Source organism: Phoenix dactylifera, chromosome 8 (genome assembly GCF_051530095.1).
Source record: "Phoenix dactylifera cultivar Ajwa chromosome 8, Ajwa_hap1_PhDact_Kaust_v1.1, whole genome shotgun sequence".
NCBI lineage: Eukaryota > Viridiplantae > Streptophyta > Magnoliopsida > Arecales > Arecaceae > Phoenix > Phoenix dactylifera.
In genome coordinates, this window is record NC_143197.1 from 20,479,495 (window position 1) to 20,500,072 (window position 20,578).

The 20,578-nt window shown below is 40.7% G+C and overlaps 2 protein-coding genes across 2 annotated transcripts; one reads left to right on the top strand and one right to left on the bottom strand.

Annotated features, from left to right (window-relative positions):
- The first annotated feature begins 6,625 nt into the window (after positions 1-6,625).
- Positions 6,626-7,547, top strand: LOC103724207 (uncharacterized). The gene has a single exon (XM_008815399.2). It carries the CDS (start codon positions 6,713-6,715, stop codon positions 7,532-7,534), a length of 822 nt encoding a protein of 273 aa, XP_008813621.1. The 5' UTR covers positions 6,626-6,712; the 3' UTR covers positions 7,535-7,547.
- A 3,711-nt stretch (positions 7,548-11,258) lies between these two features.
- LOC103724204 (uncharacterized) lies at positions 11,259-13,049 on the bottom strand. The gene is made up of 2 exons (XM_008815395.4): positions 12,470-13,049; positions 11,259-11,768 (listed from the first exon to the last, which is right to left on the bottom strand). The coding sequence occupies exons 1-2, from the start codon at positions 12,921-12,923 to the stop codon at positions 11,725-11,727; spliced, it is 498 nt and encodes a 165-aa protein (XP_008813617.1). The 5' UTR covers positions 12,924-13,049; the 3' UTR covers positions 11,259-11,724.
- Between the last annotated feature and the right edge of the window lie 7,529 nt (positions 13,050-20,578).

Below are 20,578 nucleotides of genomic sequence, written 5' to 3' on the forward strand. Positions count from 1 at the left end.
GAAGAAAGGTATAGATTTTGATGAAATTATTGCTCCGGTTGTGAAAATGTCATCTCTTCGGATTATATTGGGTTTGGCAACTAGTATGAACCTTGAGATTGAACAACTTGATGTGAAGACAGCCTTCTTGCATGGAGACCTAGAGGAAGAAATTTATATGGAGCAACCTGAGGGGTTTAAAACTAAGGGCAAAGAACATCTTGTTTGCAAGTTGAAGAAAAGCTTATATGGGCTTAAACAAGCACCAAGGCAATGGTATAAAAAGTTCGATTCTTTCATGATGGGCCACGGCTACAAGAGGACAAAATCCGATCATTGCGTCTATGTGCAAAGGTTTAGTGATGGTGATTTTATCATTTTATTGCTTTATGTAGATGATATGTTAATTATTGGCCGTGATACTAACAAAATTGATAGGTTGAAGAAAGACTTAAGCAAGTCTTTTGCCATAAAAGATATGAGGCCCGTAAAGCAAATGCTTGGCATGAGAATTTCTCGTGATAGGAAGATCAAGAAGCTTTGGCTATCACAAGAAAGGTATATTGAAAGGATGCTTGAGCGGTTTAATATGAAAAAAGCTAAACCGATTTCCTCTCCACTTGCAAATCATTTCAAACTCACAAACAAGCAATGTCTTACAAACGAAAGGGAGAAAGAAGAGATGCAAAAGATTTCCTATGCTTCAGCAGTAGAAAGTTTGATGTATGCCATGGTGTGTACAAGACCAGACATAACCTATGCAGTTAGTGTTGTGAGCAGATTTCTCTCGAATCCTAGCAAAGAACATTGGGATGCAGTCAAATGGATACTTAGATACCTTAGAGGTACTTCCAAAGCTTGCTTATGCTTTGGAAATGGAAAAACTATGCTAGAAGGATTCACAGATGCAGATATGGCTGGTGATATTGATACTCGAAAGTCTACATCGGGATACATGATGACTTTTGCAGGGGGAGCTGTTTCATGGCAGTCCAAATTACAGAAATGTGTTGCTTTGTCCACTACAGAGGCCGAATATATTGCGGTGACAGAGGCATGTAAGGAAATATTGTGGATGAAAAGATTCCTCCAAGAATTGGGCTTGAAACAAGAAAAGTATACTCTCTATTGTGATAATCAGAGTGCCATTCATCTTAGCAAGAATCCTAGCTTTCATTCAAGGTCGAAGCATATTGATGTAAGGTATCATTGGATTCGGGATGTGTTGGAAGAAAAGCTTTTGCATCTAGAGAAAATGCATACCGATGAGAATGGGTCGGATATGATGACTAAAATTTTGTCTAAGAAGAAGCATGATATTTGTATACTTAAGGTAAGCTTGGTGGAGCCTCTCACATAAGGTGGGAGGGGGAGAATTGTTGGCCGAGTCCCACCTTATGTGAGGTGGGACCTAGCAATTTAAATAAAGAAACAAAAAGAGGGAAAAGAGGGGTTAGGGTTTATTATTCTATTAGAGGGTGGATGAGAAAAAAAAAAGAGGGTAGCCGTCTTGGGAGAAGTGCTTATGGAATCCATCTCAAGGAGGAGGTGAAGATCTTATTCAAAGCATCTCAAGAGGAAGAAGAACCTTGTGCAAACCTACACTCGGTGAGATTGTTCTCATTTTATTATTGGAGCCTAAACTCTTTTTCATATAAACTCTTTGTTTGTGATCCAAGGAAGAGATCCTTGATGTATATGTGATCCTCTAGCTTAGCCTAGAGAAGATACTTTGTAAGCCCATTATTGTTGATAGTGGAGGTTTGTGGTGGACTTAGGTCGGTGGTTTTTTTCCCTCATATTTGAGGGTTTTCCACCTTAAAAATTCTTGTCGCTTTTTTATGGTTTGATTTTTTTAGTAGTTCTTACATTGATTAATTATTGTGGTATTTTCATTCTACTCACACAAAGATAGGAAAGTTTTCATCTAGTGAAGGGGTCTTTCCTAACAGGAAGGTTGCTTTGTCTCCTGTTCCTAAGCACGTAAAGGAAATTAGGGAAAATTTTCTTTGATGTTGTCTTGTGGTGGCAAAGCAAAATTTCAGTAATCGGAGGAATAAGGGGTTCGCTGTTCCTAGCGTGTCTAGGCTTGATTGCAGAACTTCTCTAGTGTGAAGCTAACTTGGACAGCCCATGGTTGGTTAATTTGGTAATAAACTCCCTCAGATTCCCCTAATTAGATAATGAGCTAAGCTCGAGCTTCATACAAAGCAAATAGGTGAGTCGAGCTGAGATTCTCCAACATGCAAACATTATGCGGAAGAGACTTGGGTTTTGCTGGAGAATTGACTTGTGCAAGTGATTAACCTGCCAGGCAAGAAATTCATGACTGAGTTCATCAATGCTTTTGTTTCTTGATTTTCTAAAGCGCAATTAATTATAACAGCCTCAAGCCCAGATTAGCTCATTAGCCCTAGGCTCTTGTTGGCACGAATACATGTGCAGTTTGGTGAATATATGGGCAAAGATTGGCACCATTGCAAGCATGCAGCAAAGGAAAAATAGTTATTCCCGACACCTAACTGCCGACAGTAGGGAGAAGCGTCGGCAATTTCACTGGCGTGCCCAATTTTGCCGACGCGTTTAAATAGCATCGGAATATACTGACGCTTTTTTTATGGGTAGGAGGAGCCTGACTTAGACGATGCTAAAAAGTATCATTAGAAACCAAAATGGAAACAATGCTTTAGCAAGCATTGTCGGAGGCCGATTCCTTCAACGATGCTTTAGAAAGCATTGTCGGAGACCCATTCTCCCCCCTCCCCCCAAAATCCCAAACCCCAGCCGCCCTCCTTGCAAATCCTTAACCCCCGTTTTCTTCTCTCCTTACAAATCCCTAACCACCTCCCCTTCTCTCTTCGAGCCCTTGACCCTCGACACCCTCCGCATGTTCCAGGCTATCTCCCCAACTAGCTCTCAGGAATGTGCAACACGATCACCTTCTTCAGCTCGCCTCTCTCTCCCCTCCTCCCCTGCTCTGCCCTTTTCTCCGCTCCGCCCTCTGCAGCGGCGAAGGATGAAGAGGAAGTGCACTAGCCTCCGATCGATGTCCTCTTCTTTTTTTGGTTCGATGATGGAGATGTCTGTCATGAAGATGATATCGGAGAAACCCGTCGTCATCTACTCCAAGAGTTGGTGCTCGTGAATTCTGATTTCTCTCTTTGATGACGTCGATTGATTCGCTTACATTTTGGTTGATGGGGACTGGAGGTTTTCGATAGAGGTCAAGTCGCTCTTCAAGAGGATTGGAGTGGAGTCTCTCGTCATAACTTGATCATCTTGGTGACTTCTTATTCTTGTTTATTGAATCTTTTCTCGTGGACCTTCATATTGGTTTCTTGATAGTTTTCTCATTGATTTCTATTTAATTTGAATCGCATTAGTGGTTGGAATTTTCTTGAACTATATAGGGGTTGTTATATTTCTTGGTCAGGATGGAATATGTGATATGATTTGTTTCTAAGACTTAGAAATTGGAATCTTGGCTGCTGATGTTTTGGATCTGTTGCATCGTGAAACGGTTGTTGTGTGTTGATTGTCAAATTTAGGTGTTTGATTGGTACTCAGGAGGAGGCCTCCTTCTCGATCTTGAGGATGTAGGTAATGGGATCCTGGAACTCGGCTAGGGTAGGGTGGTACTCAGGAGCTAGGGGGAGAGATTTCAGCCATTGAGGAACCTTCGTGGGAGGGAGAGGTGGGGGCAGCTTCCGAGCTTCGCCATTGGAAATTCCGGTATCTTGATTTGTTGAGCTTGCTAAAAGAAACAACATTTTAAACGTAGTTATAATTATTTTTTATTAAAAATAGCGGTTAAAAGCCGACGCTTTAATACGTCGCTAACTGCCCGATGACGCTTTTAAGCGTCACTAAAAAGCATTGCTAAAAACTGACTCTTTAGCGACACTTTTGAAAAGCGTTAGAAAATTTTTTTTCCCACTTCCACCTAGCCGACACTTTTGCGATGCTTTAGAAAGCATCAGCGAAAAAAATAACGATGCTTATAAGCATCGGTATAGGCTTTAAAAAGCGTCAAAAAAGACAATTTTTTTTGTAGTGATGATTTCGTGCAACTTTTAAGATTCAAGTTACTTGTAGGGATGCAAATGGGTCGGGTCGGACCAACCACAAGCATAAGTATTCTACCAAAAGCATGACCAACCATGCAAAGAATATCTCACTTATTCATAAGTGGTAGCGCATTCCAACTATTCACTACTCCAGGCATCAAAATTAGAAATTTTGAATCACTACAATAAGGAGTTTTGCAATGCACTAGGCCAGGCAGCTGGGCCTGCACCCTCGTGGCCCGCAGACCCAAATGGTTACTTAGTTCAGGTCAGGTCGTAGGGTTGGAAACCCAAAATTGCCCAAATTTTAAATGGATCGGGTCGGGTCGAGTCAGGTCATAATTCAGAAAAATCAGACCCGCTCAAAAAAATAGAATGGGTCCAATTTTAGAACTCAATCCAGCCCCACCTATCCTTTAAAATAGGTCGAATCGGATCTAAACGAGTCGGATCGGGTCGGGTCATGGGTCAAATCGACCCGTTTGCAGCCTTAGTTACTTGTATGCACAACGGGGATACCTCTAAGCCTGCATGCACCAAAATGCATGCTTAAAGCACGTATTTACATACAAAACTGGTCGATCGATCAACCAATTGTTTACTTGATAACTACTTCGTCCGTACTATATTTTCTTTTGGGAGAAACAACAAAAGAAAAATTTCATATGTTAAGATATTAATCATCTCCATGCAAGACTGATATCGATTAAGTGGAGATCTCAATTTTATTATTTTAAGCTGGGAAAGCTTTGGACTGAACCGAGTTATTCTGTGATCATGATTGATAGTAGCCAAAATATCGACATCTCTTCCAATATGGTAAAGGTGAGACTAGGTACTTGTTGAAGGCATTCATTTTATACTTGCTTATTAAAAGTTATTTTTAAGTAACTAAAAAAAAAAATCTTGGACACTGCATCGACATCTTACTGATTGATATTTCGTGTTGCATGTTGGGCTGGTAGATTTGAGTCATAAACTGCTATCCTAGATTTGAACTTGTTAGGGAGCTTGAGTCTATATTTGGAATGCAAACTCTATCCTTCCAGAATTGGATTGGATGTGGGTAGGATCGATCAAACGGGGAGGGTTCGAAAGAGATTAGGTCTGTGTTGGATTAGGTATGGATTTGGTGATCTTTATAGATAATAACAGAGATGTCAACTTCTCCAATATGGTAAAAGTGAGATTAACCATCTATCCAAGGCATTGATTTTATATTGACTTATTAAATAACCCAAAAAATCTCAGATGATGCATTGACATATTATTGATAGATATTTCATATTGTAGGTTGGACTGGTGTGCCAGGTCAAAAACTATACTATCTTAGATTTGAACTTTGTGGGGAGATTGAGTCGATATTTGAATCCAAACTCTATCGGTCCAAAATCAGACGGGATGTCTGTAGGAGCACATCGGGATTGGGTTCGAAGGAAATTAGGTCCCTGTTGAATTAGGTCTGATAGAGCTTGAGTTCAGTTTTCAAGATACCATTATTTGAAAAGCTGTATCCTCTTTTATACCCTTAGAATTATTCAATAATGAAAACTCAACGTATAATAAGTTTTATATGAAATCCATGGTATTAGACTAAAGTTATCCATCATTACCAAGTAGATTATCAAGTATTCATTAGGGTCCACTTTTAGTTTGGGTTGGATTTATAAAATTCAGATTAATACTCGAAAAATGGCCAGGGCTGATAGGGTTCAGTTCTACTTTAGTAGATCCAAACATGAACCTTAATGGTTACATGGATCTATCTTTAGACTAATACTGGACCCTTGCATCTATGAGTCCAAGTTAGGTCCATGTAGGACCTAGGGTAGGTAAAAAACTAGCACTCCTGGTGATATCTATATATGGGAACTGGAGACAAGTTATAACATTCGACAAATTTATTATGACTATATTAAAACAATACAATTTTTAAAATAGTCTCATTACGTCTCTACGTCTCTACTTTAAATCCGAGACCATATGTATTAACTTGGTAGATGGCTCGAAAAGATCCAATATTTGTTTAACTTAATCTAACTAAAATATGGTTTTAAGTTTCATTGCACACTATTACTCTGTAAGTAATGCAGAAGATTTCATTATTTTAACCTTAGCTCTTTTATTCAATTTAGTTTTCAAGTTTAGATTATGATTGTGTATAAGATTGGCGGGTCAAATTCAACATGCTAGGTCCAACCCAAGCCACTGAATTCAGAGATTGATTTAAAAAATATATATATGATCCATATGTCTATTGGTATTAAACTGAGATCAAATTGAGATTAATTTTATTTTCTCGAGATTATCCACTCTATTTACAAAATATATATATACTTAATTAAATTATTTTTTAATTAATTTTAATTTATTTCCTAATAGTTTAAATTATCATGCAAATTACAGGGTGTCGTTTCACGTACAGCAGGAGGCCCAGTCCCAACGCATCAACGATTGCCCCGCCGTCAATTGATTCCGGGGATTGCGGAGCCGGAACCGAAGAGGATTCGGACTCTTTTTGCAGTCGCTGTTTATGGAGTTTATATATGCATCCGAGTTCTCCAAGATCTCCACGCAAACACGGTTCCGTTGTTACTCCCATACCCACCGCCCCTTCTTTGTTCTCTCCTCCATCCAATTCCCTTCTCCTCCTTTTGCTTCTGGAGATGCAGAGCAACCAAGAAGAGGCAGAGAGGGCCATGGCCATGGCCGAGGATCTGTTCAAAGCCAACGACGTCGAGGGGGCCATGAAGTTTGCCCTCAAGGCCAAGACCCTCTTCCCCTCCCTTCCCGGCCTCCCGCAGGCGATCGCCGCCTACGAAGTCCACATCGCCGGCGAGAAAAGAAAGCGAGGTGACACCCACTGGCGCTACGCGGTACTCGGCGTCACCCCTTCCGATACCTTTCAAGCCATCAAACGACGATACAAGAAGTTGTGCATCCAGATCCACCCTGACAAGAACCGTTCTGCCGCCGCCGACGGAGCCTTCATACTAGTAAAGGAGGCCTGGGACATGATATCCGAAGGCTATGCCGAGGCACAAAGTTGTGGTGCAAACACCCATGCAGGACCAAAAGTTGCTCGTCAAGGTACCAGGAATACTCGTAATACTTCCAGTAGTCATGGTGGAGCTAATGCTCATGGAGGTCCTAATAGTTCTAGTACATATGGAAGTCCTACTGATGCTAATGGGGGTCCAAATACTACCCCTAATTCTTCACATGCTTTTGGAGGAGGTAACAATGCTTCTGGCAGTTCTCGTGGTCATGCTGCGCAAGGATATTGGTACTGGGAATTCTATAATGCTTATGGGCCAAACTCGTACCGTAATTACCATCAGTGTAATTTTTATGGTGCATACTTTATCCGGCAACGCGTGGTTCTAGTTCCATCGACTCCCTGGCATGTCCCAAATCATGCAAGCCATGAGCATCGGGCAAGAGGCGGGACCAAAAACCATGAATTTGGATGGGCATGCCGATGTTAACATGTGTTAGCATAATTTTAGAAATTACGCAACAACTTTTGTTAGCATAATTCTGATCAGTATTTTTTTTTTTATTAGAATGATTTTGTTAGAGTAATTTTGGAGATCATATAACAATTTGTATCAGCAAGTATTACTTTCTTTTATAAGCATAATCTTACATCAGTTTATATTATTTTTTTTGTATGAAGTCTGTAAATGAGTATATATAACTCCCAGATATACTGAATGTGACGGAATAGAAAAATAAAATTATTTTTTTTCTTTTTTTTGGTTTTTTTTTCTTATTCTGCAAATATTTTAACAACATAAATTCAGCACAAACAGTGAATGGGTCTGAGGTAGTAGGTCGAATCTGCTGGTTGTTAGCAAAACGTTTAATTCCTACTGTTTTTCATATTATGTTCTACTGGTACTGCTGCTATTATTTGTAGTTGACATAGGTTGAGTTGTGTGATTTTTCTACTTAATGATAACTATACATATTTGCAAGCTGTTAGAAGTGGTGGAAAAATACAACTAAGAACTAGTCCCACAAAAAACTTCCGCTATTTAAAATAATAGAATTATAATAGATTCTTCCTAGTTCAACTAGAGGCTGTACAAAAATCCAAATCGTTCAATCCGTAGCTCTTAATGCCAGAAGCTAATTTGGATAATCATCCAGCACCTTTTTTTCCTCTCTAGTTTTTTTTCGAGAACTTGGATGACCGAAAACTGGCCTAAATACTAAAGTGAGGATCGTCAAGTCGTAGTCCCTTTATCTATATCAAGACCCAAGAAAAGAGATCGACTTTTCTATGGACTCAGTTGGCAATCCCAATCCCTCTTGTATGTCTAAACTATAAATTCAGGTGCCCAAGCAGGGGCAGCCCAATGCATTGGTGGCTTAAGATGAATTCACAAAGGGAGGCCTTTTTTAAAAAAAATAATAAAAATTTTAATAAGTGTAAAATAATTTAAAAATTTATTTAAGCCACTGATGAAAATGCGCTATGTGTCTGAATGCATTGTGATATCAGAACCCAAGAGTACTTTTTGTTGTTATGATAAGCTCGTTAGAGATTTGGTTTTCCTTTTTAAGCCAAATTGGCAGTTCCTGACAGTTGAACACCTCGATCATGTTGGAGGGGAACTGTTCTCCATTTGTGAAACGGCTAGGAGCTTATTGTTGCCACCAGGAAAAAGTTTCAGCATTCTTAGGTTCAGGAATGCTTGCTGAATAGTGAATACTTACAGGGTTTCTATGTGCTTTGTTACATGCGGATTTGTAGACTGAAGCTTGGAAACCAATTGGAAGTTGGCATTTCAGAGCTTGGTTTCAGGCAGTGTGAGGCCTGTTTTATCATTCAGAGATATTTTGGGTTCCATTATAATATTCCATCACAGTAAGTAACAATTTTTGAAGTGTAACTATAGATGGAGGTTGCATTGGTATCAATCGACACTCCACCTCTGCTCTCATGTTTTACTGGCACGGCACAACATAGTTTGCACTACCATGGCACGGTTTTATTTTTCTACTGGCAACTACGCTCAATTGTTTCGTCTCTTCATGTTTACTTCAGTGTGCTGAATCTTAACTTGCAGACTTATCAATTAAAAATTTAAAATATGATTTATATCTCTGTCTGAAGATAAACTGCCATAGCAAATAATCACTTTACTCTACTTCAGTTTTTCAGCAGGCTTTGCATATGTCTACTAGCATTCTACTTTAATTTCAGCAGGCTTTTCACTCTTCCCCATATAAATTTAAGATCAATAATTTTAGAAATACTTATGGCAGAAAGAAGTCTTTGCATAGTTTGTTCCGACATATCTTCCTTTTTCTAATCCTTCAAGCAACGTTAAGATGACCCTGGGCTTTATCATGCTCTTTATCTTTTGTCAGAAAATTTCAATAATATTTTATGGAATTGTTGATGCACGGATCGTTTGTAGCAATAGCAATGCTAATACTCTGGTTACATGCCCTGTTCTAGATTAAAAGACTCAGCATATTTTCAAGAATGGCTTGTAAAAAACATGCACTAAGGCATAATTCTTTAATAATGGGAAATGGAGAGAACTAGAGTTGTTTGCTTATAACTGGAGTTCATGTCAAGTTTTTATAGTTACTTCTACTCTTGTATGCAATGTTGTTTGTAATGTGCGTTTTTATTCAGATTAGGCTTTAGAGTGGGATGAAAAGTAAAAAAGAAAAATCCATGTAATATGGTTTTATGCTTTCATGTTTATTTAATAAGCATCACATGTAATCTCCAAGACTCCAAACGAAGTCAAATTTCTGCACTTGATAAGAGTCCAACAATCCATACCGTTCTTTTTCTTTTTCTTTTTTCTAGGAAGCCAATATCATTCAGTTGGCCCAGCATACTTTGAAGACATCTAGGGGAAACAACAAAAAAGCTGGATATGTGTAAAAAACAATTAAATAAACCCCAACCTCTAAATTTCCTTCCCGCTACAAAGCATAACAAAGGAAGAGAACCATTGAACCAATATACTGAATCAGAGATTCAGAATAAATTAAAAGTAAAAAATTTTTGGTTGGTCGAGTATATGATAACAAAAATAAATAACCCATTACCCATGTTACCCATTACCCAAGTAACTCAAGTTAACCAACAAAGAGAACAGTCAACAGAACAATGAACACCCTAAAGAGTAAAGGCGGAATGGAAGCTCACCTCCGGCAAGGATGGAAGGCTGGGCCGTCGGCCGAGAAGGAGAAGAGACACTGTCTGCCGTCACACTGGCGATGCTGCCTCCCTGATTCCCTCGTCACTCTCTTCGGCCGCGTGCCGACGGGGAGGACCAAGGAAGGTGAGAGCAAGTGGCGAACGGGGCCAATGGCGAACGGCGAAACGGGCGATGGATGAAACTCGGAAGAGCTAAGGAGTAAGTGAGCAACTGAGTAAGGAGAAACTAGAGTCTAGGGAAGGAAGAACCGAAGAAGAGTTTAGAACTTAAACTCTTCGCCGAAGAAGAGTCTTCAGCCGAGCCGAGGATGGCGGTCCGGCAGATGGAGAAGACTGGCTATGGATCGTAGCCGTAGGGGCGTAGGGCCCTCCATAGCCCCGTTGTTTGTTGCCGTTGGCTCTCATGCCTTGCTGGTCCGCTGGATGCCTGCCTGGATCCTAGATTCGTACTTCGTAGGTAGGGCAGCAGGCAGATCCAGGCGGCAGCTTGCAGCTATGAATCCTAGGATGGGCAGCTGGAGAGTGGAGATGAATGGCGATCCTAGGCTGGAGAGGAGGCCTTCCTTTGGGCCAAGGCCTTAGACGACCGCCTCGGTCGCCTAAGGCTTGGGCTGGCCCTGTGCTGGCGGTCGCCTAAGGCTTGGGCTGGCCCTGTGCCCAAGCTAGTCCCATCTCTAATTCGTTCCATCATAGAAATTGGTCAGTATCATGGAACTAGGTCAGAGAACTCAAGGATGAGACTAGAGATTTGAGCTGGACCAACCTTCACCAAATATGATAGAAGCCTAAAATAAAAAGTACACATAGATCTCACAATGGATGGAACCCAGAAACAAGACAACAATAGTAATATGATATGTTTTCATAAAAAAAAAAAAACAGTAATTATTGATAGACAGTATAGAGCTCTGAATAAACGTTAATGAAACAAATATACTAAAATCTGACAACTTCTCCTCGAAATGGATATTACCATAAGGTGTTCACCAAAATCAGCTATAGAACAAACATCATTAGCATAAACAGTAAATCCTTTAGCAAGAAATTCTTTCGATTCCATGCAGTTGAGTTGCTACAATCCTCTAAACTTACACTAAAAGAAACATGTAACCAAGGTCTCATTGAAGGGAAGAGGAACAATGTACCTCCATAATGTATGATAGACCTGGTTCTAGCCATACCATTACTCATCTCAAGCACCATTTGTTCAAGTCTAGTTGCTAAACATCTCATTATTACACCCCACTCTCAAAGTTTTGTAAAGATGAGGAGGAGATCGCTCCAATATCACATATGCTGGTAATGACACATGGATCTGTGAACAGAGGAAACAAGAGGGGGGAACTAAACTAAAGCAGCTGCACTGATACAATCTCACCAATGCTTCCATATTAGGAGTAGAAGACAAGAACCACATATTAAGTTAGAGAGAACAGGGGAAGAGCGACAGGGAGATAAAATGTGAAGCATCTTTTTATTTCTCGCTCATCGTTGCTCCTCGAGTGCTTTCTCTTCTCTGCCACGAAATCCTGCAAAAGAATCGCATGTTTCACTTGGTTAGAGTGGAAAGACAAGAATCACTTGGAAACAAAGGTACCACGTAGTCATTTCCATTTCGGTAATATATCAATAGACCATCTCAATTGCTAAACAGTTGCATGCATAACTACTAAACAAAAACGAATTACAAAACAAAACGTTATAAAAAGTAACGTGTCACAATGAGACAACAATTATAAAATAAAATAAAGAAATAGCCCTGAACCATTTGGAACTAAGCATTAGTAACAAAGCTCAAGGACAAGAAGTGAAACGCTCAACAGTACTACTTTCCCTATTATAAGAGCCAATACATACCCAGTATCATTAAAACAAATGATCTTTTTAAGGTGAAACCGATCAAATTCATCTAGAGGAGGAACAGAGTAGAAAAATGAGTATCCACAATCTACATTAAACAACTGCAGAAACATAAATCACATCAACATGAATCCATACCCTTTAACACTATTCTCCATTTTCTCAAAATTACATAATCGCAGTTCAATCAGAGTCCAAAACGGAGCTCAAATGAAACTAAACTCCAATTTGATAAACGTTTTAAACAATCATAATCCAATGCCAAAACAAGGAAGATCCTGTTTTGATTCAAAAAATCTGAACTTTCCCAAATTCTACGAGAAACCAAGAAGCAAGCATCAAAAAGTTGGCATTTTTAAGGCGTTTGCACCTTCTCGGATGCCGGGAACGATCTTCCCTTCCCTCCCCGGCTGGCACTCCGGCGGGTACTCGAAGAGGGAAATGGAGAGCTGCTTGTGGGCGACGCCGATGTCAAATAAGATGACACCCGAGGAGGGGTCGGTAACGAGGATCTCACGGATGGGGAGCCAGAGGAATAGCTCCTCCTGCGAGACGCCGACGACGCCATGGAGATCACCGTAGCTGAGGTTTCCACGCACCACGCGGTCGAAGAAGACGAGGCTGTCGAACCGGGCATAGCAGGGGTAGTCGAGATGGACCTCGAGGAGGCCGGAACGGGGGTCGAGCGAGAAGGACTCCACCGCGCGGGGGAGGAGCCCCGGGGGAAGACCATGGGCACGGAGGAGATCATGAATGGAGCCCGGAGAGGCCAAGGGAAGGAGGAGGGCGAGACAGCCAAGGAGGAGAAGAGATTCGGAAGCCATGGCGAAGACTCCTGAGAGAGAGAGCCAGCGAGCGAGTGGGGTGTCTGTACAAAAAGGAGGGGTTTTGGAAGCAGGACAAATGAGCTGGGGGGAAGAGAGAGGAGAGTGAATGGTGTGAGAGCAGGGGAGGGGGCATGCCTTCCGGTGGGTAAAAAAGGAGGATGATATTTGAATTGCCCATAATAGCCTTGTGTGGACATATCTTGGAAACTTTTTTTTTAATTTTGGCTAGAAGCAGCATTATTTGGAACAAAACAAAAAGGCATAGATCAAGTAAAAAAAAAAAAAAAGATAACATTTTTAATTATAATATTTTTAAAATGTTTCTATCTATTTTTTAAAAAATTAAAATTATAGACCTAAGTATACGATAATGATGTTTGGTAACATAGGATAAAATAAGCTAAGAAAAAAATATGTTATTCCTCTCATCTATTTCAATTTATGTCACATCAAAACAATCCCTAAGGTATAAGAATGCAAATAAAGAAAAAAAAAAGGCGTAGACAGGTCATTATGCATAAAATGATATAGATAATTATGCATGAGTGATCCCTAAGGTATATTTGCTTTAAAATATAAAAATAATCAAAATATTGTATATTTTATCCACTAAAATGAAATATATACATTTTTATCATTTTTTAAATATTTTTATTTTTATTTATCTTGCATACCATGGAGGAACAAAATACTTTAGAAAATTTCTATCTATAAAAAAATTGATAAACAAAATTATATAATTTTGTTACTCTCCAAGTGAACTTAATTTATTTAAAAAGTTAGTTTCAAATTATATAATTGAATTTGACAAAGCCATCCGGCAAGTTGGATAACTATAGGGTAGGTTATGTTTAAGCTCAAATTGCTGATAATATAAAAATTAATCGTACATCAGAAAAATTCTATCATATTTAGGAGGCAAGTTACATGTGAATGTAGCAGTAACGTCCGTGCTCACATTTGGAGGACTTTGGAACGCTCGTACACGCATTTGCATTTGCTCATGAGAATGTTCCATGTGGCCCCTCATTTTCATTTTTTAGCCTAAGCATAGTTATAAGACACACAACTAGTTAATAACATAAATTAGAGCAAGAAGTCATATTCTTGTGTGACTAATTTTGGGCATCAAGGGATGGTAAAAGAGAGAGAATCATCAACTTTGCTTTGGTGGGATTTTGAGGATACTTTGCTGTAATCCAACTTTGCTTTAGCAAGACCAACCCTAGATACCTTAATTTCTAATAGTTTTAGAACGTTTCTATGGTGATTTTTTTTTAAAAAAAAGTACTTTCAAAAAGGATGATACGCTGCATTAGAATGGCAAGTTAAGTTAGTCCTCAAAATAAGGCATCTTTAGGAAAGACAGTCAATTGTCATCAACACTAATGAATTATCATTGATAAGCACTAGAAGAGATCATGTTTCTTGCCGCATCTATCAAGACTTAGGGCAATCATATAATCTCTCGGCAAAAAACCAAGTAAAACAGAGAATCACTTGTATTTAAGCTATAACATAACCTTTTGTTAGTAATAAAAACTTTGATTCATTAAGTATTGCAAATAATGTTTCCAAGCTCTCTTTTATCACTTCAAAATATGTTATAATATACGTGGAAGGGTATCTATTATATTGGTCCCTAAAGGAGATGGTTTGTTCTAAATTTGTAAAATACCAGGGGCATCCACGTAAATTTCAAAAGTGCCAGAGAGGAATGGGAATCGTGTTAGAGGAAGACAAGAGTGGAAGAAAACGGAGGAAGCGTGGCAGGCGATGGCTTCTAAGGAGCTCGTTGGCCACCCCATGCCGAACTGAAAAGGGAAATGAAAAGGAACGGGGATTTGTATTTTAGCCCCTTTTCTTTTTAAGTTTTCCTTTTTTAACGCAAGTAGTGTCCCTTGAAGAACCATGGAAGTTGACAAGAGTTTTTGTCTCACACGTGAAGCAATCCTGAAATCGAGTACAAGTATGAGATTGAAGTGTCATTTTTACCTTGTCAGCCATTGGATCTTAACATTGCAAATAGTTTTTCAAAATTCATGAAAAATAGGAGCAAATCCTAATTTAAATGCCTAAGGTCTATCTCCTATTATACTTGTAATATTTTGAATGCCAAATAATTATTAAAAAAGCATAGAATATGTAAAGTTATAGTAAAGTTCTTTCTTCAGGGGGATAATGCAAAACAGGAATTTGAAATTGACAATTAATATGAGCAAGGATGCTAATAGAAAAATGTGTGAAGATTATATTACACATTAGTTGTCTTGTAATTCTCACTTTTTAGCGGACACAATTCTTTAATTTAGGCACTAAAATGTGGTATAATTGTGATAATATGCAGCAAAAATGATGTTTTATGATCGAGAAAGAGTAAATGTGTATATAATATTCTAATAATTCTAAATAGCATCATCTTTCCGCTATTGGACGAAGGTTTTATGTTCAAGAATTACTATGGTGTTTTCTAGAGTATATGGTGCCGATAATTCTTCTATAATTCGAATTGCTTATTATTATTGTCTTATTTATTATAGAATATAAAATAAGTTCTCTGCACAATAATGATGATGATAATGGAGATCAAAATAACAAGATGGAAATTTCAAATAAATGAACTTCCTATTTCAAGAAAGAACGATGGTGGCTTGGAGGAGCGTAGGCATAGAATTGGTAATAGTTAAAATGAAGATAATCATGAATTCAAAAACATTAGGAGATAATTGCCCAAGTTTGCATTGACCATCAATTTTACGCTTTGTTGTCGACAAAATTACCTAGGAAGCCACTCTAGGAACATTATCTAGTTTAAATTAATTTCCAAAATTGACTTGAATATCGAGGGAAGCAATAGAAATTCATTTCTAAGTATATAGGAACTAACGAAAAATATATTTTAAACCGTAAGCAAATATCCGGTGAAGTATCTCGCATCAAGCCCAAAGTATCCTTGTTTATACAAAATAAGAAGTCAAATATGATAATGTAGGTACGTAAAACAATTGTGTGCATTCAGTCTAACAAATAGAAACATGCATCCATGTTATCCTATGTTTGTGCTGATATTGGCACCATATTTGTTTCTCGACATCAATAAGTCATGCCAGAGCTTGATGTCAATCCAAGATTGCCACTCAAGAAAATATTAGAAAAATTCAAGAAGGCATATCTCGTTTTCTTACTAGAGGTGAGTAGGCAAACTCATGGGAAGCATGAATTGGAGAATGCTTATGTAAAACAAAAAGGTTATATACAAACTTACAAACTAGAAAGTGGAAACATGTCTAGGGATCATATATATTTCTAGACTCTTTCAAGACCACCTTGAAAAAGCCAAATATGACAGAAAATCTGGCAGATAATCTTGAGTAACTTGTCAAAATTGTATAAAGAGAGGGAACCCCGAGCAGTGACACAGAAACCTAAAGGCGCCTGCAGAAAAACGCTCCCACTATTTAAGCATTTGTATTGTGGGCCAATATTGGTGCTTTTATTTGTTGTCTACTTTGTTTCAGAGCTTGAAGCAGCGACACTAAGGATTCCTATTAAGAGCGCCATAAGATCTATAAACAACCCTTTCTCCTCAATTGGCATCGACTTCAAACTTCCACTGATGCTGTGTTCTTGGGTAACAATGGTGGTATACTTGGTTACTTTCTCGAATCTTCACTGTTGTATTCGTCTAAAGGTGTGGAATATGGTATCCTAATTAATCTTATCTTGTTACTAGCATGTGACATGTGAGAATGATCTGATTGTAGAATAACAATAGATAAGACTTGGCAAACCATTTATGGTGACACATTTTCTGCTGCATGGAAGTCCTTTGTAATAATCACACGTCCCTTTTGCTTCGCAAGGGGAGTTCATTCAATTTAGAAAGGGACGCATAAATTCTTTGAGATAGCATTGCACTCAACTTACAATATTGTCCTATGGCGAGAAGCATGCACAGGAGTTTATTTCTAAAGGAAAAAAGTTCGTTCAGAGAACAAGTTATTATAGATGCTTCTATTCTCTAGCAAATACTCTTTAACTGTCTTTATTGGTTCGGATTAGTGACACATGTTAGGTAGAATTTAGGAAACTGCTTAGCAAATTAATAACATAATTTGTGGCACATATATCACTCATTGAAGCCCTCTCATTTTAAAATGAGTATGATATATAGAAAATAGAATCACAATGGTGCTACTGATAGGTAGTATCTAAATCTCACCTGTTCAAATACGCCATTCCATTAAAATGCATCCAAGATGAGCATAAAGGAGAGTTTGGGGAGTCCATAAACAGGATGAGATCAAGGACATATTGCTTGTTTATAAGAAAAATGTGGAGGAAGAAAATTTATATATGGTAGTGATATTCTTAACAATATGTTTAGAGAAAAGAGCGGCTTTTTGTATGTATATATGTATGTGTAACGACCCAGGATCTCACCCAAAATGGCTAGCCGAAAGTTACTATTTGGGTTCCTTGATCCTTTATAAATACCCAAGATCTACCCAGCGAATAACCGATGTGGGACTAAACACACGCCCGCACGGGTCCTCACATACTCCCCCCGTTCAAGCCCTGACGTCCTCGTCAGGCTAAGGATTCAAATCCATTCAAATCTAATCACAAACACCATCGGCTCATGGTTAGCCCCAATGGATCCGTGCTGCAGTGTCCCTTAGTCCACATAGATTATGGGCCGGGTCCGCTCTGATACAATTTGTAACGACCCAGGATCTCACCCAAAATGGCTAGCCGAAAGTTACTATTTGGGTTTCTTGATCCTGTATAAATACCCAAGATCTACCCAGCGAATAACCGATGTGGGACTAAACACACGCCCGCACGGATCCTCACAGGTATGAATCTACTGAAGTATCAAAGAAATTTCATCAGTAAAATACCTATACTCGAGAAAATCCAAAAATATAGGGAGAGCATTGGTGATAGGTCATCATGTTAGTAAGGGCTGAAAATGGATCTAATAAAAATCCAAATAATAAAAAAGTGCATATAGCACCTATTTCTATTTGGCAAATATGGATATAGACATCAATCAAGTGCTAGAATTTGCTTTAAATGAAACAGATAGAATTTGCTATTAATAATTGTTGGGGGAAAAATGGACCACCTCACAAATATAGTCAAAACACCCGAATCCGACGGCAAGACTGAGCTCATGCAGACCGAGCTCATGCAGGCCGAGCCCATGCAGGTCGAGCCCAGAAGACCGAGCTCATGCAGATCGAGCTCAGAAGGCCGAGCTCATGCATGCCGAGCCCAGAAAGCCGAACTCATGCATGCCGATCCCAGAAGGCCGAGCTCAGAAAACCGAGTTCGTCGTCCACATGCTGCGGCCACGCCTTGCAGCAGTCTCACCATACCATGCTTTGCTTCCCGGCCACGCCACGACACATCAACCAGGGACCATACCCTGCTAACGACTGCCAACAATTAATGCGCATGGTCTCCACAGATCTCCGGCTTACTCAAAATTTCAGTTCATCCACGGTAACTCATCGAGTCATTCAACTACGTCCGGTCACCCACAACAACTGATTGGCTCCAGTCCCATCCTCCACGGCAACACATTAATTCAGACGACCATACTCAATCATGATGGTAGCTCATTTAATTCGCCTGGTCACATCACAGGTAACCCTGTATCCCTCCTATAAAAGGAAAACTTCTTTCTCTTTAAAGGGGGCTTTGGACTTTTACTGACAGTTCATCTCCTTCTCCAAAATTAAGCCCCCCTCTGACTTAAGCATCGGAGGGCCGGCGCTGGAAACCTCGGCCACTGGCTTTTTGCAGGTCCTCCGGAGGATGCAGCCCGCCGACGCACCGCCCGCCACCGGAGCTTCTCCTCCTCAGCCAGTGGTCATCCTCAGGTCCAATTTCCAGCAACAGTTGGCGCTAGAGGAAGGGCCCGAGTCGTGGCCATGAAACTAAGGAGCAGAGGAGTCTCTGATACCCCCGGCATCATGCTCCAAGCCCCGGACGCTCAGTCCAGAATCTACCACTAAGACCTCCAATATCACAAACAGTTCCCGTAGGTTGAGCACCTTTTTCAAGGAAATATAAGCAGATCAAGCTCCATAAGTCCAACCCGAGCAGTTCGACGCGCTGGTGCAGCAAGTCCAAGTGCTAGCCATTGCAACCCAAAGTCTGCAACAAGTGGAGGCTTGTCCTGTGCCGCCTCCACGGGTTCACGTTAAGCAGAGGAAGAAACTTTCTCCCGAGCTATCTCGAATCAAGCATGGCTCCCGCTGCAACGATGTGGGACGTGGGGGCAACCAGTGAGAAGTAGTAGCCCAAGTCTCACGTCAACGAGTTGGAGGGGAAGAGAAATAAAAACGGAGGTCTAGAGAAGGAGAGTTATGAAATTTTAAAATGAGATTGTAAGCCTCTGTGGCAAAGGGTACAGTCCCATTAAATCCCATTGCCCTTCGAACTCTTCTCTATTGTTCCGCGATCAGGACGAAGACTACATGTCCCCACTTTTCTCGTTCGGATCATCAAGGCCTGCGGCAAGTAAGAGACTAGTATGTACTCCCTCCTCATGGGTGTAAGTCCTTAGGACGACGCTCGTGATGTTGCTCTCCCATAGAGCGTCGTCATCACCAAATCTCCCATCGAGCTCGGAAGGATGACTTCGGCAGGCATGACTTCCGAAGGCATGAGCTCAGAAGGCCGCCGAGCACAGAAGGCCGCCGAGCACAGAAGGCCGAGCTTAGAAGGCTGCCGAGCTCAGAAGGCCGCCGAGCACAGAAGGCCGCCGAGCACAGAAGGCCGAGCTTAGAAGGCTGCCGAGCTCAGAAGGCTACCGAGCATAGAATGCCGAGCTCAGAAGGCTGCCGAGCTCAGAAGGCCGCCAAGCATAGAAGGTCGAGCTTAAAATGCCGAGCTCAGAAGGCCGCCGAGCATAAAAGGCCGAGCATAGAATGCCGAGCTCAGAAGGCTGCCGAGCTTAGAAGGCCGCCGAGCATAGAAGGCCGAGCTTAGAAGGCTGCCGAGCACAGAATGCCGAGCTCAGAAGGCCGAGCATAAAAGGCCGCCGAGCTCAGAATGCCTCCCCCAGAAAATCGAGCTCAGAAGGCTGGTGCTGAGCCAAGTCCTGAGAGACTTCGAAGCTCGAGAGCCATTAAAACATCTCCGAAAGGTACGGAACGCCACTTTGGCTTTAAATAATTTCAATATTTTATCTATCTCCAGGTTGGAGAATGCAAAAGACGACCTACAGGTATCTCTATCTCCAACATCGCCTCACTCCGAGTGGGGGCGCACGGTCGCCAACGGACAAGGCCATCTCCGGTCTCCATCTCCATCAAAGATCCCGACCAAGTTCGGGGGGCTTCGCCGCATCAATATCGAGCTTAGTCTCGATCTCCATCAAAGACCCCGACCAAGTTCGGGATGCCCCGCTGAGTCGACAGCGAGCCCCAGCTCCCTCGACCTCGGGAAGCATCGCGGGATCGACAGTGAACCTTTCTTCCTCGACCTCGCGCATGATCCCCCGACTAACGTCGGGATGCCCCGCGGAGTCGACAGCGAGCCCTAGCTCCCTCGACCTCGGGAAGCATCACAGAGTCAACAGCGAGCCCCAGCTCCCTCGACCTTGCGCATAATCCCCCGACTAAGGTCGAGATGCC

Coding starts and splice junctions, on each gene's coding strand:
- LOC103724207 (XM_008815399.2), top strand. CDS start 6,713: ATGCAGAGCAACCAAGAAGAGGCAGAGAGGGCCATGGCCATGGCCGAG.
- LOC103724204 (XM_008815395.4), bottom strand. CDS start 12,923: ATGGCTTCCGAATCTCTTCTCCTCCTTGGCTGTCTCGCCCTCCTCCTT. Junction 11,769..12,469: donor CGTTCCCGGCATCCGAGAAG/GTGCAAACGCCT, acceptor ATTCTTTTGCAG/GATTTCGTGGCAGAGAAGAG.